At 32.5% G+C, this 27,716-nt stretch overlaps 1 protein-coding gene and 1 long non-coding RNA gene across 2 annotated transcripts in view; both read left to right on the forward strand.

Annotated features, from left to right (window-relative positions):
- Positions 1-3,282: 3,282 nt before the first annotated feature.
- Positions 3,283-27,716, forward strand: part of LOC143057435 (fibrinogen-like protein 1) — a 39,670-nt gene continuing 15,236 nt past the window's right edge. The window contains exon 1 of the mRNA XM_076230740.1: positions 3,283-3,676. Coding sequence (XP_076086855.1) covers positions 3,283-3,676 — 394 coding nt within the window. The remainder of the gene's footprint in view (positions 3,677-27,716) is intronic.
- On the forward strand, positions 19,043-24,456 carry LOC143057037 (uncharacterized). The gene is made up of 3 exons (XR_012972609.1): positions 19,043-19,149; positions 22,202-22,288; positions 24,094-24,456. It is a non-coding gene; the product is annotated as an uncharacterized LOC143057037 (long non-coding RNA).

Genomic DNA, 27,716 nt, shown 5'->3' on the forward strand with positions numbered 1-27,716 from the left:
ATGGACAGCGACAGAATATTTTTCCTACAGCAAGCCACCAGTAAATGATATCTTTCTGACATTTTCTCTGTATGCAGGTGCGCTACCCTCCCCCACAATACGACACTGGTTGGATTTTGTTTTATTTCAATACAAAAGTGCCTTGAGAATACTTAATAGGGTTCTAATGATGAACATAATCTATTTATAAAATTAACAATTCAGATTATTTAAAACAAAAAAGATCCGATTTCTTCCTTTAAAGTTGATGACTCCTTCGATAGCCATGCAGTATCGTAAAAATTTCAAAGTTCAATAATATCAAAACAGCAAAACAAAATGAATATTCGAGATGTGCCGTTTTGTTTATATTCCAAAGAAAAACTTCATTCCAAGCGATATTATCTATTGTTTTATTGCGTTTATTAGAAAATTGGAATTTTGTGGCAAAGAATGTTTTTTGCAGAAAATCCAGACAAGAGTTTTTCGTTTTAAAATTTTAAACATAAATTACTGTTTTGTTTGTGCATAGTTGTCTCAGTCATTTAAGTCAAGGATATTCTAATGTGTACTTGAATTGGTTCATATTTATATCTGTTTTGACCAATTGCAATATCTTTATTTATGACTTTGTTTGAAGAAAATCATTGCATGCAATAATGCTCTATTGAGCACAAAGTTGTCAAATATTAGAGTACAAGGGAAAAAATCTTTGGAACAGTAACCTTGTAAAAAAAACATAGAAAAGATAGAACAGTTCAAACAAAGGTATTGTAATTTCTTGTTTCTAATTTAAAGAGCTAATTATCATTATGGAGGAACCATATGATCAAGATATTTCACAGTGATATCACAAACAATCGACGAGTTGAAGGCTTAAAATATGTGTCATATGCAGTGTGAAATAATATATATATATACCAGAACTTCAACTTTTTCATGATACGAAGTTTTGATATATTGTAATATATATGACAGCGTACCTGGCTAGCATGTTTCCCCTAAAATTATATCTGCAAAAGAATTTCTAACAAATAACATGATCAACAAGATATACTAGTGAATCATCCCAATGTTTATCTATCTATAATTTCTGAAATGTGCATCACCCTTTCAAAATTTGCTGTTTTTATAAACGCACTATAAACTGTTAAACATGTGTTACAATTATTACATAAACACATCATAAAAAAGTTATCAAATGTTTTATCTTTTGTTTGCACAACAATAAAATAAGAAGATAAGTTAAGAACAATATGAATCGTTCATGATATAAATTCAAAGTAAAGGGATACAATTATAGTTGGTTCACTATTCTATCCAATTGTTGCTCATTGTTTTCAATTGTAAGTTAAAATTATTGATGTAATTATTTCTCATATCAGTATAATGCATCTTTAAAGGGCTTCATCAGAGAGACAACAACCTGACAAAGGAGCAGGAAAAATTCCCAAGGTCACCAATGGGTCTACAAAACCATAATAGCAAGGTTGCATTTTACCTGCGGGTCCATCATATGACCGCGAACACAGTGTCTGTATTAGTGACCGTACGTAGATGTTAGTTATGCACTTTGTATAGCAAATAAATAAACGCATCATAGATACAAGCCTTGCAATTTTATATTTGCGCCAGACGCGCGTAAAGCTTATAATATTTTCTAAAATAATAGAATTGTTTATATGACAACAATCCACCAATGCCCAATATGAAAGTCACATTGGTCTTGTTTTTTTTAATGGAAGATGACACATTGGCAAATGATTAGAACGACAATGACAATCCTCAAAACGATTTATCGACCAACTTTTTTCTGTGGATAAAACTATAGCCGACCTTAGTTAGGAAGAATATGAATTGAGTGACAAATTTTATGACAGCGACTCCCGAAATTAACTTGTACATTGTATTTGCCAGGTTATATGTTACATGCACATGAGGGTACAAAATTTTCAAGGGATTTGAAAATCACTTATTGTTTAGGTTCTGTAATATTCCGACATGTATAACGAAGTTCTCAAGATTACAACTGGTTAATGTATTAATTTGATTTGTACAAAATACGAAATGAATAGTAATTTACAAACAAATTTGAATTGTAAAATGTTCTGGATTTAAAGATAATACATGTTATTCTTTTACAGAAAACATAAGAATGTCGACCACCAATCGTAGTTACATTGATATCATGTTGGTCAACAGCTTACGGATTCAATAGATTTGGCATTAAAAAGATAACAAATAGCAGCACGTACACCGATCTTAAAATGTAGTATTTGGTATACAATTGATGTGATATCTAATATGCTGAAACAAATTGTGTGTTTGAATTACTCAAAATTCCTTTATTCTTATCATTTATTCAAATTAATAGACATGTTTATCTAAAAGATAATGCAACAAATGATTTTTTAGGAAAAAGATAGAGACATTTCCAATTCATTTTAGAATTTGATAAACGCATTCTTGTGTTTATTTCTACTTCACAACTTTTATCTAAATCGGGGTCAGCTGTGTGTCTAGCCAAACGAAATGTATAAATTGTTCTGTACACAATAATCACAAAACACTAAACGTATGTAAGGTAAAGATATAGTCGCAATGGCCTTTGTTTGGGCTATTTGCCTTTGTATTTGTTACGCTGGGTCTTGTGCTAGTTCAATTGGATCCACTTTAGATTCCTCACTACAATGTTCCAAATATCATTTTGAAGAAAAAGTATTGGAAAAACTTATTCGTCTAGAACTTAAGATGGAAATGTATGAAGCAAAAATTAAAACTTGGGAAGATTCGATTCCAACAAACCTCGATAAAATTGATAATGCCAAGAAGCAGACTGAAACATTTTTAGAATCAATGCGGGATATACTACAACGGGAGCAAACGCGTTTAAATGGTACATTCCACGAAACTGTCAAAAATGTATATCTCAAATCAGAACGTAAAGTCAAAAGTGCTTTAGATTTATTATCATATAAAATTGAAGAATACAGCGAATCACAGAATAGAAGAGAAAATTCCCTTGAACTACTACGGTCTTCTTTCCGTCAAGAGCATAAACATTTTAAACAGGAACGGATAAGAATAAATAATGCCACCCAGGAAACTGTTGAGAATATATACCGTCAGTCGGAGAGTAAAGTCAAGAGTGTTACCAATTCATTATCAATCAAAATAGGGGAATTCGAGAAAAAAAGTGAAAATGTCCTTGATCTGTTACAGTCTTCTTTTCAGAAAGAGCAGGAACAGTTTAAGCAGATGCAAATACGATTAAATGATTCATTGCAGGAAACTGTTGAAAATATGTATCATCAGTCGGAGATTAAAGTCAAAAGTGTTATAGATTCATTTTCAACTAAAATTGGGGAATACGAGAAAAGAAGTGAAAATGCCTTGGAAGTATTACATTCTACTCTGCTCAAAGAGCAGCAACGATTGAACGATTCCTTGCAGGCAACTGTTGACAATATTCAAACTGAGACTGAAAGTAAAGTCAAAAGTATGATAGATTCAATATCAATAAAAATGAACGAATTCAGCAAATATCACAGTAAAGGAGAAAACGCTCTAGAACTATTACAATCTGATTTCCTTCAAGACCAAGACCGATTCAACCAGTCACTGTATGTCATGGCAAATGATATAAAACAGGACTTGAATAAAACAATTCAAAATTTGATTTCAGTTCTATCCGACGGTAAGTAATGTTTATTTTTAGCTATTAAATGCATTTGTCTTTATTTGAATACTTGTCGATTCTACTGCTGGGGTTCAATTAGCTGAGTTGTCATAAGATTGAAAACCAAATCTTCCTTAAACTTGTACCTAATTTGGCTAATGCCATGTATGCCTGCAGAGAAAAAAACCCTGTGAAAATGTTGAATGCATTTGAAAGGTTTATGAACAGTAAATCGCCATAAATACAATATTTAAAGTAGCCACACGAGGGCTGAATATATTTTATACTGAAATAATGATACCCGCAGATTATTTTGACAACCATCAACGGCAATGATAAGTTGATTGTATTTAAAACAACTCTATTTTGTTTTGAATGAAATTAAATGGACAGATCTCGTTTTATAGATAAGAAAGAAAATTAATGATGAATCTTAAAATTGTCTGACGTCTTTGACGTCATATTTAGATCTTATTTGCCAACTTCAATTTCAATTATGCTTGGTATCGTACATTGGGTAACATTGCACTGAGTGTAAAACTAACAGTAATAGCTTTTATAAAAAGCTTGTGACTGGAATGAAATAGATTTTAATTTAGGCCTTAATAAAGAGTTGTCTCCTTGGCAATTATACCACATCTGCTTATTTTGATATTTCAATATTTTTTAAACCACTTGTAATTATAACTGTACATTAGAAGCTTTTCGTAAAAGCACGTTATTGGACAGGTAATAGATTTTAGAAAAACTTGCACCCTGATAGGTTTTTTGCGTCTGACTTTTTTATGTTTTCAAGTACGTTTGAATGAGATGTAAATTTGACTGTATTAAATATCTACTAAACTTCTTTTTAATTTCTCATTCTTGTAAATGTTGTGTTTATATCTAGCAAATAACTTTAACATTTATAACATACGTACGTGTATAAGACCACATTATTTAAAATATCTGATCATGATCAGTTGAACTTATTTTGAAATTCTTATGTCAAAAATATTCAAGTAAGGATCGAGAAGCCAGTCACTCGAGAAGAGATCTGGAACTCGTCAAATAGCGGTCGAATTGATCTTGAAAGAATCGTGTAGAGATCGAGTTTTGTCTGGATACAAATATTTTACCGATCAGTACTCGATCATCTCGACCTTTGCTGATCAACTAATATCCGAATAATACCGACCAACGCAAACATGTTTGAACTGTGATACAGATTAACTCGACTAATTTCCGACCGCTTCCAGATTACAACACTGGACACTTTAAATTTGCAAAACACTCATTTGCAAATCCGCCGCCGCCTCAAACAAGAGCTACAATGTCATGAATAAAACCAAAATGTGCGGAATTACATGGGATTCAATAATTTCATTGGTTTTCTACTGTTACTCTTATATTTATTTTGCTATTTGATTTATAAAAACATGGGATTTTCAATATCCCATGGGACAGGGCAAAATCCCATGGGATTAACCATTATCCCATGGGATTTTGGTTAAATCCCATGGGAGTTTTTTGGTATAATTGTAGTCCCATGGGATATTTGTTGTCCCATGGGATATTTGTTGTCCCATGGGACAAAAAAAATCCCATGGGACTGTAATTATCCCATGGGATTTTTAATATCCCATGGGACAAATTAAAATCCTATGGGATTCAAGTTTTAAATATATAGATATAAATATACAGTAATGTGTATGTTACAATGTATTCTATTTGGTAGTAAATTGCTATAAGATGAAAATCTTTTTAATTGAATATCTTTTTTTCTTTGGAAATGTTAATTCAACATATTGTTCTATAACTGTTCAAAACTAAACTTTTAAACAACAAAGCAGATACTGTAAGTATCAATATATGTTTATTCATGAATTATAGAATACTTTCTTGAAACACAATTATTTACCATTTGAAATCAATGAAAAGCTCTATTTTAGGGTTAACATACTAATAGCTATTTAAGTAAATCTATTTTTTTCACAATATCCCTCCACACAAAACATTAATAGTTTCTTATCATTCAGCATTGTTTGATGGTATCTATATAGTCCACTTTTTGGTCATTCAGCACAGAACTTTGACATTATTGTGGTTTCAATATCTTTTGATATTTAAAAGAACTTCAAATCATTGACTGAGTGATGAACATAATAACTGATCCAAATTTTTGTCTTTGAATTTATTCTGGTCTTGTATCTATGTTTTCTCCATTTATTCTAGGTGATGAATTTCAATCCTTCTGAAAAAGAGAAGTTATGTATTATACAAAATTGTTCGCATACATGTAGCAATAATATGATTTTCAGTAAAAATAGCTATGCAGTATGGATTTAACTGAATGTTAAAGGTTGTCCAGTGTCATCAGTTGCTAACCTCCTACATCCTTTGGTCTCTGATGGAGAGTTGTCAAATTAGCAATATACCACATCTTCCTATTCTTATATTATATAACAATCAATTAATTTATTCTTCTTTATAACATTTGGGTATTTTCCATTATTCACAAGAATTTGCAATATATTATACAAAATGCAGACAACAGAAACAATATTTCTTTACGCTTTTAAAGTTCTGACAGATTTCAACTTGTGTTTTATTTCAATGAAAAAATACCTTTGGATATATTGGAAATTATAACATTGATACAAAAAATTATATTGTTTTTCCTTATTTTTTGTGTTGTTGGCTTGCCGTCTCATTTTAATATACATTTATACATACATCAATAATAATCTTCTTTATCAAATGTAAAAATGGGATATTTTTGATTTTGATAATCTCAAAACATTATAGTTCTATCGAATAACTTATTACCAAGTTAAAAAAAAACAATGTGTTTGATATTAATTTTAAGACATGTATAAATGTTCCAGATTTTTGGACCGTACGTTTACGGTCCGGAACATAAAAGTATACACTTACAGTCCCACCATATGCATACAGTCAGACCATTTGAGTATACTTGTAGTATAAAAAAAGAAGATGTGGTATGATTGCCAATGAGACAACTATCCACAAAAGACAAAAATGACACAGACATTAACAACTATAGGTCACTGTACGGCCTTCAACAATGAGCAAAGCCCATACCGCAAAGTCAGCTATAATAGGCCCCGATAAGACAATGTAAAACAATTCAAACGAGAAAACTTACAGCCTTATTTATGTAAGTGTCTTGTACCAGCTCAACCAAACATGTGTTTTTATTTCAACTGCAAACTTTTTGTATTAATCTATTAAAGATTTCAGTTATGTTGATCTGTACTGTACATTTGTTTCTAATAAACTTGACCAACTTCTTAAAATTGGGCAGACTGTACGCGTACAGTCCAAATACTCATATGTTCTGGAACATAAACATGATTAACAAGCATTTTCCAGGATGTCATGCTAAAATCCCATTAATATTAGTACTAAATTTTGAGTATAAAATTGAGAATGGAAATGGGGAATGTGTTAAAGAGACAACAACCCGACCAAATAAAAAACAACAGCAGAGGGTCACCAACAGGTCTTCAATGTAGCGAGAAATTCCCACACCCGGAGGCGTCCTTCAGCTGGCCCCTAAACAAATATATACTAGTCCAGTGATAATGAACATGTAAATCCACAAGTTACTTACTGAAATTCATTGTGAATACATTTATCCTTCAGGAGCAGGATAATTGAAAAGTTTTTTTTCTTTCTCTGCCATCCATCATATAAACGTTAAATTCATTCATGCAAAATATGAAAATCTGCAAAGGTAGGACCTTTCAAGAACCTCAGCTTATCCACATTTTGAATTTTGAACTGCAATATTTGTCCTTTTCATCTTGCTGACAACCTAAACATAAAAAAATGATAAAAACATAATTCTAGATTAACTTTGTGTTTTTCTTTTTGTTGGTACAAACAATTATCCCAACTTAAAAACAAAAACATCATCACAAAAAAGGAGGTCATAATAACCTCTGAAATATTTAAACAAACCGAAATTATTACTTGATTAAGATCTTGTCATAAATTAATAGCATTGATACTCTTATTTTTGAAGACCATATATGTCTTTTGCATACTTATATTCCTTTGTACAAGAGTATGCATATTAAGAATGATTCCAAGGACTTCAATGTTAAATAAGCATGATTAGTTTTACAGTTTCTCAGCTCTATGTGTACATTTTGAGAGAATCTTGCAATACTGTTAATTCTGATATTCAGAACTTATTGTGAGGTTTTTATTAATGCAACTGAGAGCTGTATCTCAGTCTCATTTAGGATACATATTAATGAGCTGAAGACCAGTGCCGAAATTTTCTCATTGCATTGAAGACCCATAGGTGATCTTTGGCCGTTGTCTGCTCTTTGGTTCTTTGGTTGGGTTGTTTTCTCTTTGTCAAATTCCCAGTTTCCACTCTATAACATGTATGCAGATTTTTCTTATCATACAATTGTCAATCATGCAATTTTGTCCATTATTGAAAATAAGCAAAAAATAAATGCACAAAAAATTTAACATTGTTATTAAAGGCTTTTTTAACATTCAAAACAGTTGCCTACACTGTTAATTTCCTTGTTTGATTTATTTCATATTTATAACCTTACAACCCAAGACAAAGGGGATGATCCCATAATCATTTGATTTGTACTATATATACCATGGTTTTTACGAGTTAACATATTTAAACAAACGAATCCGAAGGATGAGTTTGTTTAAATATGTTAATGAGTAAGACACATGGTATATAAAATTTGTAATATAAATAAAATGATTGACAGCTTCAAGACCTTCAACTAATATTGGAAATTGATCACGTTACAGTTTTAGCCAATGAAATGGAAGCTCGCGCAAGTCACTTTTGCGCTTCGTGTATGATCGTCTGTGTACTTCATGTAATAGAACCCCTGAATTTGCAGAAAGTAAAGAAAATGTCGGATTTTCCCCCGATTTGTTTTTAGTTTTGCGCCCCGTGTCGGATTCCAGCGACAAGGATTAAATGATTATTCTAATGACGGTAAGAATTTTTTTTTGTTTTGTTTTCAATGTATCATACAAATTAATCATATTTTACAGAATTTTCATCTAATTGAAAAATGCTTCTCTTCCGTTATTTTATTAGATTATTTATTAAAACACAATTTTAATGATAAAATAATATTTTAACAGTGGCGGATCCAGGGGCGTAGATAGTGTACGTCCCCTAATCAAGTTTTTTTCACAGATATTTGTAGCCAATATTTATTCCTTTTTGTATAGGTACCCCCCTTTTTAAATCGAATTTAAATTGAATTTTCGCAAAGGAAATGATAGTGTTATATTTTATTTTTTTCAAAACTGAAAAAAGAAACATTTAGTAATTGTTTCCAAAATTAAGGGAATTCGTAACAATTCTATGTAGTTTGAAAAGGGTTTCTTGAAATGTGGTACTCATAATTTATTGCTTTTTCTTATAAAATGAAAACAAATGAAGATCTTGACCTTTTAGTACGTTTTACAGTTTCCTAAATATTTTAGAGGCGGATACATTTAGAAAAAAAGGTGGAGCTTTAGCCATGGAATAACATGAAAATGAATATGTTATACCATGGCTGAAGCTCCGCCTTTTTTCCTTTGGATTCTAGTCGAGTTGCATATTTAATTAGCAAAGTATGGTACAACATAAATTTGCATATAATATACCATGGTTTTCCCTCACCACACTTTTTAAGCAAATTATTTCATAAAAACATCAAAGGAAAAAATCCAATTTATGTTACAAGTTTTATTGTCTCATACAAGAATATATATACGGTTTAAGGGTGGAGATCAGGGATCCGGAATTTTTTTTAACTAACCACTGGGGATCTCAACCATTTAAAAGTTTTTCAAACATAGGGGGGTGGGGGTGATCCCCCATGGACTCTCCCTATATTTCATTTGATGTGTTTTTTGTTCCATACAAGAATATATATATATGGTTTAGGGGTGGGGATCTTGACAGTTTACAAGTTTTCAAACTAGAGGGGGTGGGGTGACCCCCTAGGGACTTCCCTTTTATCTTATTTCATTTATTCTATTGTCCCCTACAAGAATATATATGGTTTAGGGATGGGGATCTGGATCATTCACAAGATAATAGCACATTCTCAAATTGAACAGGGTGGCGTAACCCCCAGGGACTTCCCTTTAATTACATTTGATTAGTTTTATTGTCCCACATAAAAATATATGGTATAGGGGTGGGGTGATCCCCAGGGACTTCCCTTTTATTTTATTTCATTTAATTAATTTTATTGTCCCCTACAAGAATATACATGGTTTAGGGGTGGGGATCTGGATCGTTCATAAGATAATAGCACATTCTCAAATTGAACAGGGTGGGGTAACCCCAAGGGATCTCCTTTTCATTTCATTTGATTTGTTTTATCGTCCCATTCAAGAATATATATATATATGGTTTAGGGGTGGGGATCTGGACCGTTTACAAGATAATAGCATATTCTCAAATTTAGGGGGTTGGGATTACCTCCCATGGACTCACCCTCCCATCTTTCTTCCCCCAAAAATACCCTTTAATAGACCCCAATGCAAAGATAGTTTACATTAATTTCCCTTGATTTACACTTTAGAATATTACAGGTGTAAAGCTTTTAAGATAATCCAAGTGAAGACCACGCCCACCGACTGCCTAAGAGGGGCTTGTATATATTTTCCAAAAAGGGGGCCCTGAACTCCTGATCAGCCCCGACCCCCCCCCCCCTTTCCTCATTTCAATCACCCTGATATAAGTTTAGTTTTTTCACTTACAATAGAAATGGTTTGAATTCCCCAATAATTCTAATATACCATTAATATCAACATATTTCATTTTTAAATCTGACAAATGAAGGGCAAAAGTTTTCTATGGGTAGAAATGGATAGTTACAGTACTAATTTGGGAAGCTTTCAAATTCACACCATGCCGGTGGCTGTGTTCAAAGTGCTAGGTTTTATCACTCTCGTTGTTTGTGGACTAACGATTTAGGCCTGTGGTGGATAACAGTGTGCGTGCATTATTTTTCTATACCTTCTTAATCAATATCTTCATATACTGACGGCAAGTGTTGTAATGTATCAATGTCTTATTTGAGACCAACGTGCATCTGTGCGATCGAGAATGCAGAGGAAGGAAACTTGTCAATTATGACTATGTTTATCTTTAACCCAAAATAAAATAAGTTGCCGTAAAATTAACCTTGGGAAATCCTCAAATTGATGCAAAAGGGTTACGGGCTGTCTTTGTCTCAAACTAACTCGGGAGCGTCAAATAACAGTTGAGGTAAGGATCGTCTCGGGGGGGGGGGGGGGCGGGGGTGGGGGGGGGTCTTTTTTTCTGTCTTCTTTTTTTTTTAGCTATATTAACTTACACTTTTTCCCATTATTCTCTTAAAGCTTTTTTGTCCGTTATTCTCTATTCTGTTCAGTTGCGGATCCAGAAATTTTCATAAGTGGGAGCCCACTGACTGCCTAAGAGGGGGCCCGCTCCAGTCACGCTTCCGTGATTCCTTATATATGCAACCATTTTTTTCCCAAAAAGGGGGACCCGGGCCCCGTGCCCCCCCCCCCCCCTAAATCCGCCTCTGCTGTAAATTCACATCCATACCCTCTTATGTGGACTTAAGGTGGTTTATTTTTTAGTTCTGACAGAGACATAAGATACAATATATATATGGTTCTGGTATTATGCGATTAGTCTTTCTCATGCAGGTTCATGAAATAATGGTTTCATGCATATCAGCCAAAATTGTGCGTGAATTTTTTTAATAACCAATTCAACACTATATATATATATATTTACATCCCAGCTCCTTTGTTCTAACTGGGGTGATCTGAGCCGGATCACCCCTACCAGATCACCCCAGTTTAAGTTTCTTTGTTATGCATGCTTTCCTTTGTTCTGTAACATTTTGGCGGGAATGACAAATCCAGTATAAAACTTATAATTAATTATACGGAGAAGACTATCTATCAAAAGTCACGTAGAAAAAATCCAGTGTATATGCTGGGGTTCGAACTCAAGACCTTTTATAAATTAGCATATCAAGCCACGACACATACCACTACACCAGGACGACTGGATACGAGCTATCAGAAATTTAACATACTTAAAGGAAGCAAGATATTTTTATAACTGGGGCGAGTTGGCAGACCTTTACTCAGTGGGGTTTAAACCCTTTTCGTTAAATAAATGAGTTGTCAGACTGATTGTTCAATTTGATTTTACACTTTTTTAAAGTTGGGCGAGTCGGTTACAAAAGTGGGGCGATTTTTTCATAAAGTGGCGATATAGTGTGGGCCGATTGGCCAGTGGGGCGAGTTGACATTATTTGATATCTACTCATCGTGTTTGGGGTCATCATAGCCAGAAATTAGTAGTGGTTTTGCTAATTAATATTCATAATATGTAAATGAGAATTGTACCACGTGATAGTACTTTGAACTGGACTGGCTTGATAGGCTTGATATCATTAAAATCTTTAAAACACGGATATTATAAGTTGCCCGTTACAGAGTCCTTATTTACAATCACTTTGATATTTCCGTAAAGTTGTCAGGCGGTCAAAATCAAAACAATGAACGCGAATTTAGTGAATTTTTCGTGCTTTCGTGAGTTTATTTTTCTTGAAATGGTGACATTTTAATTTTACGTGGGAACCTAGAGTTCAACGACTACACATACAAGGTTTGGACTTGCTTATTCTTTGGAAATTCAAGTTTCATATTTCACCCCGGCAACCTGTTTTTGTAATGACCTTGTAAGCCAATTTTCAACACAAAGTTTGCAAATTAGACGTTTCAGCCATTTTAGCCTGTATTTTACACTGCAATGTTAAAAGCCTCTCGCTTCGATTTTTAAAATAGCTCAGGAACCTGTATTTTTGCAACAACAGTCATTATGTTTCGTTTAAATGGTGTATATTGTTGTGTATATTCATTTTCTGCCCCGGCAACCTGTCTATCACTTAAATTAAAATTAAAACAGACATTTTTTTAAAATTCCCTAACATTTTAATGTAATTTCCGTGACCCGTATCCGATTTCTTTAGTATAATATTCAAATTAGCAAAGTGGCGTTGATTTCTGGATATGTAAAGGGTATACATCATATAGTAATATATAAAGTATATTATAATGGTTGTGTGGCGTTCTAAACTAGATTTTATGAATTGTTAATGGTTTTTCGTCTATTCTTAATCAGCTGGGATGTAAAATAGTTATCCCATTCGGACTTGGTGTGTCAGTGTAAGATCACCCTCTGGCCTCCGGCCATCGGGATGATCTTACACTGACACACCGCGTCCTTATGGGATAACTATTAAATACACGTTATGTGAATTTTATTAAAATCGATGATGAACATGAATTTGACAGCTAGTGCCCCTTAAACAGGTAAAGTTCAATTAACAAATTCTGATCTACTGGCATTCAACACCAAATTACTTACTTGCTGTATATTGATAAATGTGATTGTATATTGTCAATACCTTAACATCGTGAATACGTCATATGAGGTGTTGGCTATGTTTTATACGGGGTCACCGGTGGCGGCTTCGAAACAGAGAAAAAAATCCAGGTAAAAAGTGTAGAAATTTGTTGTTGAAAATTTGAGTTGTAAATTCCTTAAAAAGTACTTAATTCCGTTCAACTACTAACATATAAGTCCGATACGAAAATAGGATAAAATGCATCCGGAAAATTTGTGATCAGTAATTATTATTCGAATATATAGCTAAAAAACTGAACAAGAAATATATTAGTAAACAAACAGAAAGTCGTTGAATTTATTAATTATTTTACAATTGTTTAAATATATAAGAGAACGTTTTAGGCGAATTTTCTTTAATTACAGATAAATGTATTTTATAGTTCAGGAAATAGTTTAATTTCGACGTCTACTGCTACAAACAAAAAATGTGATTCTTTTTATAGATTTGGCACCTCAGTTTCGACTCAACATTTCTTTTTGAATTGTTAGATGGCAAACTATTTAGGAGAAGATTGTATTTGTTCTTTATGTAATTATGGTGATATTGGCGACGAGATTCATTTATATTATAACAAGGCCTTGTACAAATCCTTGATTATAGAATGTTTAGCAATATAAAAAGACGAAAGTAGACAACCCCTAATTAAGCGGGGTTTCACAAGTTGATCTCCAAGCGGGCCACATTGTACATCGAATAAGATCTATATTTCTCAAAGTTTTCAAAATAAAATAACTTGAATTGAAAATTTCCCATTTAGTGAAAATTTTTGTTATTTCTAAACGTCTTCAATTATTACATACGAAAGAAAAAATTATTTAACATATTCATATATTTTTATAATTTTTTCCAAGGAAACTTTTTTTTTGCAAAGTTTACTTCTATGTGTTTATAACCATCACCATTGACTTATTCTCTGCCATCACCAATCAGTCCTAATCATTAAAGATCAATTGACCAAATTCAAAGGATGATTGGTATATTGAATATGATCAGATCGGTCTACCGTGACGTATCCCAAATAACGACGCATGCCGATAGATAGATAGTTAATTAATTAACGTCTCGCCATTTAAATTTCATCAAGGGTTGGAAGCAATGAAGGACTTCAAAAAGCCTAAAATGTCTCCTGAAAATGTTGTAGAACTAGAAAAATTGTGTAGATTTATACGATATATATATCATTGAAAGTCTGTCCTCCTGGTTAGAGGAACTGTAATATTATTATAATGTTATTATTTTCACACATGCGAAACAAAGATATGTATTATATATGAACTGTTATTATCTCTGTAGCTATGTACTAGTTTATGAGAATAAAATCATTCATTCATTAAACCAGTTACTATACAAATCCTTCAGAATGTATACCCTGAACGCTCACTAAAACTTATATATGCATGTTAATGTCTGTGTCATTTTGGTCTTTTGTGGATAGTTGTCTCATTGGCAATCATACCACATCTTCTTTTTTATATCTTAGCCTGACTTGTAATGTCCTGCGTACACCCAGAAGGTCCTGAACGGGTTTTAGACGTACCATTATTTTATATGCATATATTTGAAGCTGTTCTTAATTATGTACATACAAGGTATATTTATATATATGTGTGTATCAGACCAAATGACTTCCCAATTAGCAGAGGCGGATTTGATTTTTTCCAGCCCCCCCAATTATCTTGATATGAAAATTTCTGGATCAACCATTGCTTAGTTCTAGTTATCTTAGGTCCTAGTGTGAAATAAAGCCAATGGGAATTGGTCTTCAAGTTTAAACACATCTTCATACATGTATACGTTTTCTAACGGGTTTGTTCAGGCAATATTGAAATTATGTTTACTCAATGCGCAGTTACTGAAGTTTATATTTGCTACTTTTCTTCTTAATTTCATATAAATGATTTTTTGATTTTTTTCTTCGAAAAAATTGTGGTGTAGAAATAGGGAATGGACACAGATACCTAATCACATTCAATCTATTTAAAATATAGATCTCCGATTTCGTTATACTACGTTACTCATATGTAGTAACGTAGTATAACGAAATCGGAGATCTATATTTTAATAAGATTGAATCACATTTTACAAAAGAATTTCTGTGTAATGTCATCAATCTGTATTACACGTAGACAGGATGTTCCCCAGAAAACTACACGCTATACATACTCGAGGGTACACGCACTGTCGTAATGGAAAATTACTGTATGTTATAATTACCTGTAATCAGCTTTGCAACAAATCAGACTGACCATGTCATTACAGTTACAAAAGATTTTCCTCAAATCAAAATGGAATATTCATTTTTTCTTTAAAATTTAAAACTTTAAAAAGTAGACTTTGACAAAATTATGAAATAGAAATAATTGAACAATTTAAAATCGTATTTAGCAAAAGATTAACTAAGAGCTGATAGATATAATTTTACAACGATCCTAAAAAATATCCAAACAAACTGATAAAACAAACAAAAAAGACTGACACACACCAGTTTTCCAACTTAGTGTGCAAGGCAAGGGTGCTGGGTGAGGTGCTGGAACTCGGTGTGTAGAAATACCGCAAAGGACTTCTAAGTGCACTAAGAAGAAAGTTTTTGCACTAAGGACACTAAAACTATGTTTTAAGACCACAAAGAACATGGATATAAGAGGCTATGAGTATATAACTAAGAAATAAAAAGTTTGGTATCAATAGATATTATAGTTTTGAAGTAAAATTTCTTTTTCGATCAGCTCGTGCCACTCGGCACGTGACCAACGGCTTATTGCAAATTCCCAATCATCAAGTTCAATCAACCATCTCCAAATAACTATTGTCTTCTGATCGTTACTAATTGATTATAGTTAATGATATTTGTTGAATAAACATAACGGATTAGGTTGTTTTAATTTCAAGCTGATGAAAGAAAATTTAAAAAAAAATGAATTTTGTGTTTTCTTTGCCTTTTGTTTTATTTTGCTTTGAAGAAAATTGCTAAGTAAACTTTTATTAAGAAGCCAGTTTTGAGATATAAATTGAGAAAATAATGCTTCTGAGATACCTCGAAAGACATTAGAGAGTAAAACATGTTCTTCAAAACCCGATTATAGAAGTGATATAGAAAGACTTCAAGAGGGTAATACCAAAAAGAGAACAATCATATTAATCTGTCTTCTATAAAAGTTACCTTTATTACGGATGTCATTGGTTTTTATTGTCATTCTCCGCCATATGTGTATTTTGTATAATTATAAAATTCAATTATGTTATTAATATAACACTGATGCATTTTAAAAATAATATAAACCGTATATTCTTTAAGGATCTACTTGGGTGAGGTTTTGGAATTCATGTCAAATGACCCCAGGAGTGACTGGGGAAACGAAACATGGGCACTTAGATTTCTCCCGACCGGAAGTAAAACGCTCGTTTAGGGGGGCGTCCTTTTGGCTGTGCGGGATGTATCAAGTTCGCAATCACGTCCGGTCAGAATAAGGACGTTAAATCCGATGCCTCGTGTAAAGAGGTAAAGAGAGTGCCACGCTCTTTGCACGTTAAGAACCCTTGCAACAACTATTTGAGGGGTCCGTAGGTGGCCTGTTGCAAGGCAAAATGTCTGCCCCTATCCAATATACCCTCGTTTCCAGGCCAGTGGCAGTCCAAATTTTCCCGACCATCATCCCGGGTGGCTTCTATTATAACAAGACCTTCCCTGTTATATATATTGTTAACTTGCTCTCGTTGAAAATGCATGAAATATTTGCCACTGGACGTAAAGCAACCGACATTCAATCAATCGTGTCAAATGTTCGGACTCCTTGGTGTTTTTTTCCATATAATACAAGGTAAAACAATTTGCCCCATAACACCCTTTTTTCATATGAGACTTAATAGCTCATGAAAGATCTTTGATTCTTTGATTTTCTTTCTTTTGTTTTGAGATCCAAATAATACCAGAGACATATATATATGTCTCTGATAATATCAATACAAAAATAAGGTTAAAGTCCGAGTCATTCTTTTCCCGCAATATTTTAAATCTCAAATATCTCGACTAGAAGGTCCATGACCTATCAATATTATTAGGTTATTTTATCCTTAACATATGCTCTAACATCTTATAGTATCAATTTTAAATTCTTGATTTATTAATTTTAACCTTACCTCACCTAAATGTATCTTTAATCTTTAAGCTGTATTGCTTCCAAATAAATTAAACTCTTATAATCTTTTATTAGTATTTCGGTTGAACAAAATTACTGTTCTATAACTAAAATTTGGCCCAGATTTCAGAGGAGAAGATTTTTGTAAGAGCTAACGACGATGGACGAAAAGTGAGTTACAATAAGAATAGAAAATACGCTAATACATAAAAGTAAAAAATATAATCGCCAGAAATACAAAAAAAAACCACCATATAACTGCATTGATCATGTCTATAAAAATATTTCAGGTCTGTAAAATCATCACTATCAATGAAGTATATAAAAAAACAATTTCTTCTAATTAGAATATTACATCAGGTCTTGTCAACCACACCAAAGCAGTACTTTTAAAAAGATATATAAACTTATCATCATCAGACAAAATACTAAAATCACCATTACTTCTTTTAACTTCATAAAATAAACTAATTACTTTCACGTAAATCTGCATATAAAGGACAGTCTAATATAGCATGTTTCGCATCTTCAATTTTACATGTGTAATCAGTATACAAAGTGGATTCTAAACGGTCATGGTTGAGCGAACATGAATTTCTATCGATTACACAGGTGACAATCATCTGATTGAGGCGCGTGTCGATAAAAAAACTTTCTAATTACAAAAGATATGATCATAAAATTTGAAATTATATATTTACAAAGTCTATTTCTATATGTCATGTCCTTTGTGACAGTTGTATCATTCCATCAGGTTCTTAGTGCAAACTTTTTCTTCTTAGAGCAATAAGGAGGTGCTTTGCGGTATTTCTACGGACCCGCTGGAACTTGATGTACATGTATCATTTAGTTACAGTTCTGTTATGATTTGACTGCCTTTTTACCGAGACTTTCTATTCTTACTGTTATTAGTTAGTATAGACTGTTCCTGGCTTAGAATGATACTCTGCTCAGTAAATGGTGCGTAATTAGCATTTGATTCAAATTTCTTGTAGAAGTAAAAAAACACAAATTAATGTATTTAACAACTTTATTCAGGAGCACAGTCTGTATTAATCGTAAATAACTTCGAGATTTATGTGTAAGTTTACTCTGCTGCTCGAGCTCTGCTAATCGATGTTCCAGTATTTCAGATTTATATTTATTCGTGAGGCCCTCGTCATTATTTATATTGGAAAAAATGGGGGAAATAAAATATTTTTAGTAGCATTATTATTAAATCTTAAGAGGTTCCCCGGTCGTTACTTGGAAATTTAACTCTAAAATGAGAAGCGTATGACGAATAAATATCCATTCTGTGTGCAGATACGATGACTATATAATAAAGGTCCTGAGTGCACTTTGTATGTCCCATAGGCGGATCCTGGGGGGCCCGGCCCCCCCCTTTCGTGGAAAAAAAATGGTTGATTATATAGGGAATCATTGAAGCATGACTGGAGCGGGCCCCCCTTAGGTCAGTCAGCCGCCCCCCACCCCCTTAGGTCAGTCAGCCGGGCCCCCCCTTAGGGAAAGTTCTGGATCCGCCACTGTGTCCTGTATGTATGTACTTAGAGATTCCGCCAGTATAGACGCACCCCTTGATTGACTGCAAGGGTACAGCGGATCAATGTACACTCGACCTAAGGATTAATGGAGATGTGTCACTGTGTGCACTCAGGAGGTCCTGAGCGGTGTTTAGACGTACCGGGAAAATCTTATCTAATTCAGGATCAATTCATCGGTTACACTCCCCTATCACCAGTGATTCTTTTTTTTAGCTGATATTCTGTAAGTGTCGACTCTCATTTTGCACATGTGATTTTTTAACAGATATCGACTCGTTCACCGGACTACTGCAAAAAACAATTATTCAGCTCACTGATTTAGATGGAAGGTAAACGGACAGAAAGTCACAGGACATGATATAAACTCAGACATAAACAGTAGGCGTCCCAGAAAAAAATTAAAATAGCCTTGCTAGACGTCATAATTATTTGGACTAACATAAACAGATAAAGTCACAAATTTGATAGGACAAAAAGTCACAGGACAAAAAGTCACAAACAATTTATTGACAATTGTTTGAATATATTTGAAAAAGATTTTAAAATATTTTCTTTTTCTTGCATATATATATTCATTTTTAATTTAAGGAAATTGCTGATACATGTGATAATAAACATGATATAGAAAAGAAGATGTGGTATGGTTGCCAATGAGACAACTGTCCACAAGAGACCAAAATGACACAGACATTAACAACTATAGGTCTTTACGGCCTTCAACAATGAGCAAAGCCCATACCGCATAGTCAGCTATAAAAGGCCTTGATATGACAATGTAAAACAATTAAAACGAGAAAACTAACGGCCTTATTTATATAAAAAAATGAACAAAACACAAATAAAACACATAAACAAACGACAACCACTGAATTACAGGCTCCTGACCATAAACCTTGATAAATGAAAATGTATTAGATTTTAATCGTGCAAAGAATATATTTATTGGCAAATTGAAGTCATATGACATGTTTGAAAACCAAGCCACTTTGACATTTTGCATGTTTTGTTTTCATAACAATTATTTGATCAGATCATTATTGATAATTATTAGGGCGCACCACATTTGCGCGCATTTAGGGATTAAAATGTTTTACATTTGTGCAAACCTAATGCATCGATTTATTTATTTTAATAAATTTTAACAACTAAGTTGCTTCATCATGTTCATGTAAATGTATAAAACTTCAAGAAAAATACGAAAAGGTGTTTTCTTGTTCAAAGAAAAATAATCTCGAAACTGAATTGTGACTATTTGTCCTGTGACAGTGTGTGACTTTTTGACCGTGACTTTTTGTCCTGTGACTTTCTGTCCTACAATCAGATTGAATAGGGGAGTTTGGTTGGTCTCCCTCTATCTGAGACTACTATCTCAGTCATTCAGTGATGAACTTTTCTCAGGAACTACAATACAAAGATTTCTGAAATTTGGTTTCAGGGTTTATATAAGTCAGCTATACTGTGTGATGTGTTTTCAGAGTCATCACTCGACAACTTCCTGTTAACTGAACACTTACATATTTTTACACTATTAATATTATCCACTTGCGACAGGGTTATCATCAGTGAGCAGTAGCTCACAGTTTCACTTGTTTTTTACTATGACAACGTCACAGAAAAAAGTTGAAATAGCCATGCAAGACGTCATTATTATTTGGACTAATATTATGGCACATATTGTTGTACCATGGGGATTTATGTCAATTTATTTGGTTTTCTATTCGCACGAAACCCCAAAATACTAGTGATAAAGTGTTAACTTGTACTTCTTAATTAAAGCCTAGTATCATGAATATTTAGAAGGCAGAAGACCTGGACCATTCATACTTTGCATATACATGTACATGCCTTATGTTATAAAGTTTTCGTCTGTCATATGTTCATTGACCTTGAGTGACCTCATTTCATGGCTAAGTGACTGTGCACATTGAAAAAAAGTTAAGGTTTTTCAGAATCCTTATTTCTATTATGATTATTATGAGTAATAGGATTATAAGAGAAATCAAGAATACTAAAAAATTTAAGGATAACTATATTTGATATGTCAGACCTTGCAAAGTCTTCATGTTCGCCAGACAGTTTTCACTTGGTTTGACCTTATTTCATGGATCAGTGAACAAGCTAAGCTTTTGTGGTCACAACCATATCTCAGGTAAACAATGTGTCTACTTTATTTACTTTTAATTATTGTATGGAATGATTGTAAGGTATGCATGTGCAACTGGCAAGTTTCATCTGACCTTGACCTCGTTTTCATGGTTCAGTGGTTATTGTTAATTTTTTGTGTTTTGGTCAAGTTTTCTAATATTGTATGCAACATGTCAAGTATATTTGTTGTATGAACATTTTTAGGGATGTACATGTTAGTCTGGCATGTTTTTACTTTTATTCAATTTTGACCTCATTTTTATGGTTCATTGCTTAATGTTACTTTTTTTTTGCCAGTTTTTCTACTTTCTTATTTTCAAATTAGCAAAAGGTCAACTAGGTGCATATATATCATCTTACTTTATTTTCATAATACATTGGACAATATAAAAAAGAGACCAAATGAAACAGAAATTAACAACACAAGGTCACCATACAGCCTTCAACAATGAACAAAACCCATACTGCATAGTAAGCTATAAAAGGTCCAGTAATGACAATTCAAACGAGAAAACTAACGACCTAATTTATGTGCAAAAAATGGAAAAACAGATATGTTACACATAAACAAACGACAATCACTGAATTATAGGATCCTGACTTGGAACAGGCACATCCATGACAAATTGGCAGGGTATAAGGAACTTTGAAAATGTTTATTTTTTGTGGTTTGGTCTATTTTCCGGATACTGTAAGCAATAAGGCCACTTTATTTAGTGAATGGAATGATTGTAAGATGCACATGTCTGTCTACCATATTTTATATGACCTTGACCTCATTTTAAATGGTTCATTGGTCAATGAAACACTGCATAGTTTTGTCAGTTTATCATATGTTTAAAGTTACAGGTAGATTATATATGGTGGATATGTAACAATAGTAAGGTGTGCATGTCTGTCTGGCAGATTTATATAACCATGACCGCATTTAATGTTCTTTGGTTTCTTGGTTTTGTCATTTTATCAGATATTATAACATGCATAAGCATAGGTCTACTTGTTGTACGGAATGACTACAAGGTATCATATAAAAATAAGAAGATGTTTGTCTGCCAAGGTTAATTTTACTGTGACCTCATTTTCATAGAATAATGATAATATTAAACAGCAAGAATGATGAGCAAGTCAATGTTATATACAAATGAGGCAAAATTTTCAGTTGCCTACTAATTATGTAATAGTAGTTATTTTTGTTTTTAGTTTATTAAATGATAATGTTTACCCTTTTATGTGTAGGGCAAGAACATTAAAGATAAAGGGAAACTTTAAACAGCAGAAATTATCAACAAACATAGATTTACAGAGGTCAACAAAGCCTAAATGGTATGTCCACTGTTATAAAAGTTTTGGTCATAATGATTAAATATTTATTAAAATAAGATGTGGTATGACAATGTATGATGAATGAGAAAACTATCCAACAGAATTCAATTTAGTGGATGTAAGCATTGTAATTACTTATTAGAGGCCATTGATGACCTGTAAGTAATGAGAAAACCCATACCCTATACATGTGATAGTAATCTATAAAAGACAACACTAACAAAATTTGAAACAAAGCATCAATTCAAACTTCAAATATACCAGACTAATTTATAAAAACAACAAATTATGAAAAACAAAAATGACCGATATGAACCAACTTCAACCACTGAACTATGTACAAGCTCCTGATATTGGACAGGTATAATATGGCTGTGTTGATATAAAAATAAGAAGCACTTAGCAGTCTGATTTCCAATGAGACTTTTCTCCAATAGAGATCAAATGACATTTAAGGAGGCTCTAGGGTATACAAATTTTAGAAAAATATTTAAAATATTTTTTTTTCATAACTCATTTTATTTATAACTTTATTAGTTGTTACTTTATCCATGTTATCATATGGTACAGTTAGTCAAATCATTCAAAACAATCAATTCGTTTTGGCCCAAGATGACTTTTAAAATGTATATATCATTGAAAAAGCTCCAAATTATCTCCCTTTGGTGCAAAATGCCATTTTTTGGCATTAGAAATGTAATATCTTTTTTAACTCATTGGTGACCTATATTTTTTATGCCCCACCTACGATAGTAGAGGGGCATTATGTTTTCTGGTCTGTTCGTTCGTTCGACCGTCCGTTCGTCCGTCCGTCTGTCCCGCTTCAGGTTAAAGTTTTTGGTCAAGTTAGTTTATGATGAAGCTGAAGTCCAATCAACTTCAAAACTTAGTACACATGTTGCTTATGATATGATCTTTTTAATTTTAAAGCCAATTCAGACTTTTGACCCCAATTTCACGGTCCACTGAACATAGAAAATGAAAGTGCGAGTTTCAGGTTAAAGTTTTTGGTCAAGGTAGTTTTTGATGAAGTTGAAGTCCAATCCACTTGAAATTTAGATCACATGTTCCCTATGGTATGATCTTTCTAAATTTAGATTTTTTACCAAATTTACAGTCCATTGAACATGGAAAATGATAGTGCGAGTGGGGCATCAGTGTACTTTGGACACATTCTTGTTTATTATCATTTTCAAATAAGCTGTACTTAAACTAAACTATTATAAAAAATATAAGTGATTTCTGTAATTTAGTTCTTTTTTTATTTTTGATATTACCTCTATTTCTCCTATTACATGTATTAGTTCAACAGAAAAAAAAGTACCTTTACAAAAATGTATGTTTCTTTCGAAGGCAGATTGAGAGTGTAAATGAACGGTGACCCCATTTTAATTTTTTTTATTTTTCTATTAAGTATAAGATAAAGTTCGTTTATAGAAAAATATAGCGAAATCATATATTAAGAAAAAAATTTGATTTAGACCCGCAAGCTGCCTTAATTTAACAAAAATAGTTCACTGTACAGCCTTTGACAATGAGCAAACCCTATACCGGACAGTGGTTTTAATAACAGCACAACATTTGAACAAATTGTTAACATTTGTTGCAATGGGCTTAATTCAAAAGACTGCAACACGGAACCAAACAACAACCAATAATATGTAAATCATAGACACAAAGCACTGAAATAAGAGTACTAACAATGAAAATTCAAATGAAAGTTTATTATAATGTTCATAAACATGATAACATAGCCATTTTATTGCTCTCTTCACTGATAATTTTTGAGTTTTGTGTATTTGTAGGTCAGACATCTCGATTTTCATGGTCATCATACAACAGATCAATACTGAACAGAAAACTTAAAGTTGATATTTTTCTTCATAGTGCGACTTTTTTTTATTAATTTGAAATGGAACGTGGTTTTTCCTACATTTATTAGAAAGGGGAAATTTCAACATAATGACTATATACAAATAGGAGTCATATCATCACGATCATAGATGCACAAGAACTTGATCATATAAATGCAACAATGTAATTATCAATTGAAAGAAGGAACGAATGAACAAAATATTAGTATGTTGTCCAAATAAACTTGCTTTGTCTTCTCATTTGAATTGCTCCATACAATAAAGATGTACGAGGAAGATCTTTGAAGAACAGGTTGAAAAAATGTTTTGTCTAAGAATTGCAGGAATATTCTGGTGGATGAAATAATTTATTGACTTGACTCTTATATATGGACTGAATAATTGTACATAGCAAGTTGGGGAAAAAAGAAAACAAAAACTTTAACAGAAAGTGTTTATATTATAAATTTGCAAATATAAGCATACCATTATGTACACCTCAAAGGTATATAATTCAAATTGTTTGCATATTCATGTATTGCAATGAAACTATAACAAAGAAAACTTTACCACCTGAAAAGGGTAAACAATTCAGTCAGAATATGAAATATTTTTTCAGTTCTATTTTTCATAGTAGAATAAACAAGACAAAGGTTTCAAAACAATATTTTTTTCATTTATTTAGACATTTCATCATTTTGTTTCAGTGAAAGGACTTTACTCTTTGACTGTAAATATTATTATACATTCCAAAATAAGAATAATCTTTATTTTCATATAAACAAATTAAAAACATGTTTGACAAAATGAAAAAAAAATATTAGATATATGTACATGTATATTTAATAAATATTAAAAACCTTGTATACATTTAAAACATTTTACTACCAAACAGCATTCATTGTTACATTCACATTACTGTATATTTATATCTATATATTTATAATTTTAATCCCATAGGATTTTATTTTGTCCCATGGGATATTAAAAATCCCATGGGATAATTAAAGTCCCATGGGATTTTTTTGGTCCCATGGGACAACAAATATCCCATGGGACAACAAATATCCCATGGGACCAAAAAAAATCCCATGGGATTTTACCAAAATCCCATGGGATAATGGTCAATCCCATGGAATTTTGCCCTGTCCCATGGGATATTGAAAATCCCATGTTTTTATAAATCAAATAGCAAAATAAATATAAGAGTAACAGTAGAAAACACATGAAATTATTGAATCCCATATAATTCCGCACATTTTGGTTATATTCATGACATTGTAGCTCTTGTTTGAGGCGGCGGCGGATTTGCAAATGAGTGTTTTGCAAATTTAAAGTGTCCAGTGTTTTACTTTTGGTCATACACGAGACCACATGACTACATCACAACTATCTAATAGGGTTTGCAGATCTGATTTTCTTTAATAACTTTGCTTCCACAAAAATATATTGTCACTCTTTATTTATAACTGTACAAATTAAAGATCAACTCCGCAAAAATTCCTCCATGTGAATTAAATACCTGTACATTTGGAAGGATTGTTTAAAAATTTTAAGAGAGGCAAAAGATACAAAAGGAACGATCCAACTCAAAATTCGAAAACAAACCGACACAGCCACGACAAAAAACGAAAAACGGTGTGAAGACAAACAGCATACAGTCCACATAACACAACACAATATCTAAAAACTTAGCAACACAAAAACTCAACAAAAAACTGGAATTATCTCAAGTGATCCGGATGGGGAATTAATCCTGCATGTTGACTACGAATGAATGTTCAAATATGAAAGTAATTGTATAATATAATTCATTTTTAGAAAGCTGACGACTAATTTAGCCTTCAAAGTAGGTTGATAAAAATATCAAGATCATTTTTTATCTGTTTTATTGGCTATTTTCTGTTTGACTGTCCGTATTTTCCGTAGGTCCAGAAAAAATTTGTAGTAGAAAAATTAAGAAGATGTGGTAATGATGATGAGACAACTCTCCACAAGACAACAATTCACAGAAATATCAACTATGGCTCACCGTACGGACAAATGTTTACAAACATTTCATTTTTCACGCGAACTTTTTGACGCAATTTTACAAACGATGTTCATTTGATCTCTTTATAGATATATGGAAACAGTTTCAGAAAGTCAAGTTATTACTCTAAGGGATTAAAATTCGACTTTCGCCATAATTTTTGGGAAATAGGTGGCATCTTTAATCCCCTTTTTGCAATATGTTTTAGAAAATACATGCGTCATTTGACTACTGGATATAAAATCTATGGAAAATACTGATTACAATATATATATGAACATATATATGACACAAACAGTAAGCTTAATATGTGAAAAAGCAAGGAAAATGTGATGGTAAAAATTATGTATAGGTCTTTTTAACATAATACCAATCTGGGAACAGTATATCTAACATATATATAATATATATGTTCCTGTACCAATCCGTTGACAAATCTCTTTCGGTGGTGTTATTTTCAATTAAAGAGCAATGAAAACTCCCATAACATATCATCTTCCACTAATGGAAACTAATTGTTGAGACATACGTACATACGGACAAACAAGAGTACTATATAACACTAAATGACTCATCAGCTGTGGCAGTGCATTAACAATTCAGATGTTCTTATACCAAAATTGTACATGTCATTTTATTGGGTTAAGTCATTTCAGTTGATATTTTGTAGTGTGTCTTTCTATGTTGTGATGTTACAGTATTGTTTCAGATAAGGGTGAAGGTTTGGTACCATTAAAACAATTAAACCCGCTGCAATTGTTTTAATCTGTTCTAAGTCAGGAATCTAATATTCAGTAGTTGTGTTTGTTTATGTGGTTCATAAATGTTTCTCGTTTCTCGATTTTTATATAGATTGGACCGTTGTTTTTTTTTTCCTTTTGAATGGTATAACACTAATACTTGTTGGAGTTCTGTATAGCTTGCTGGTGCGTGTGAGTCAAGGCTCCGTATTGAAGACCGTACTTTGATTTATGGTTTACTTTTATAAATTGTGACTTTGATTGAGAGTTGTCTCATTGGCACTAATACCACATCTTCTTATATCTAAAAACCGACCAATTCCAGACAACCCTTACGACCCCTATACAATCGAATCGATCTGGTCTGATCGAGATCGAGCTGAGATCAATTATAGGTAGTTGATTTGGTCTACCTAGTCGAGAAAAGATTATATAGAGATCTTGAACTGGTCGGAATAATCGAATATGTATTCAATTAGTGGTCGGATTAGAGTCGTAAGGGAGTCGTGAATTGTCGAGTAAAAGTCGTTGCAGTCAAATGGCGGTTGGGTTGATGTCGTAAACAGGCCAAATCAATAATTTGGTTACACTTGGTCGTGGAAATTTGGACATTAGGGATCATCGAGTTGATCTGATCAGCAGTGTGAACCTAGCTTTAATCTGAGAACATTTAATGATATTTTGTGTAAACGCAATCATAAATCAGTGTTTCAAGCTCTGACAAGATATTTTTTTTTTAGTTTCCTACAAAAACATGTATTTTAGAATATCTTAATATTTGAGATCTGATTTAAATTTGTTAT

The sequence above is a fragment of the Mytilus galloprovincialis genome, chromosome 13 (genome assembly GCF_965363235.1).
Source record: "Mytilus galloprovincialis chromosome 13, xbMytGall1.hap1.1, whole genome shotgun sequence".
Lineage (NCBI taxonomy): Eukaryota > Metazoa > Mollusca > Bivalvia > Mytilida > Mytilidae > Mytilus > Mytilus galloprovincialis.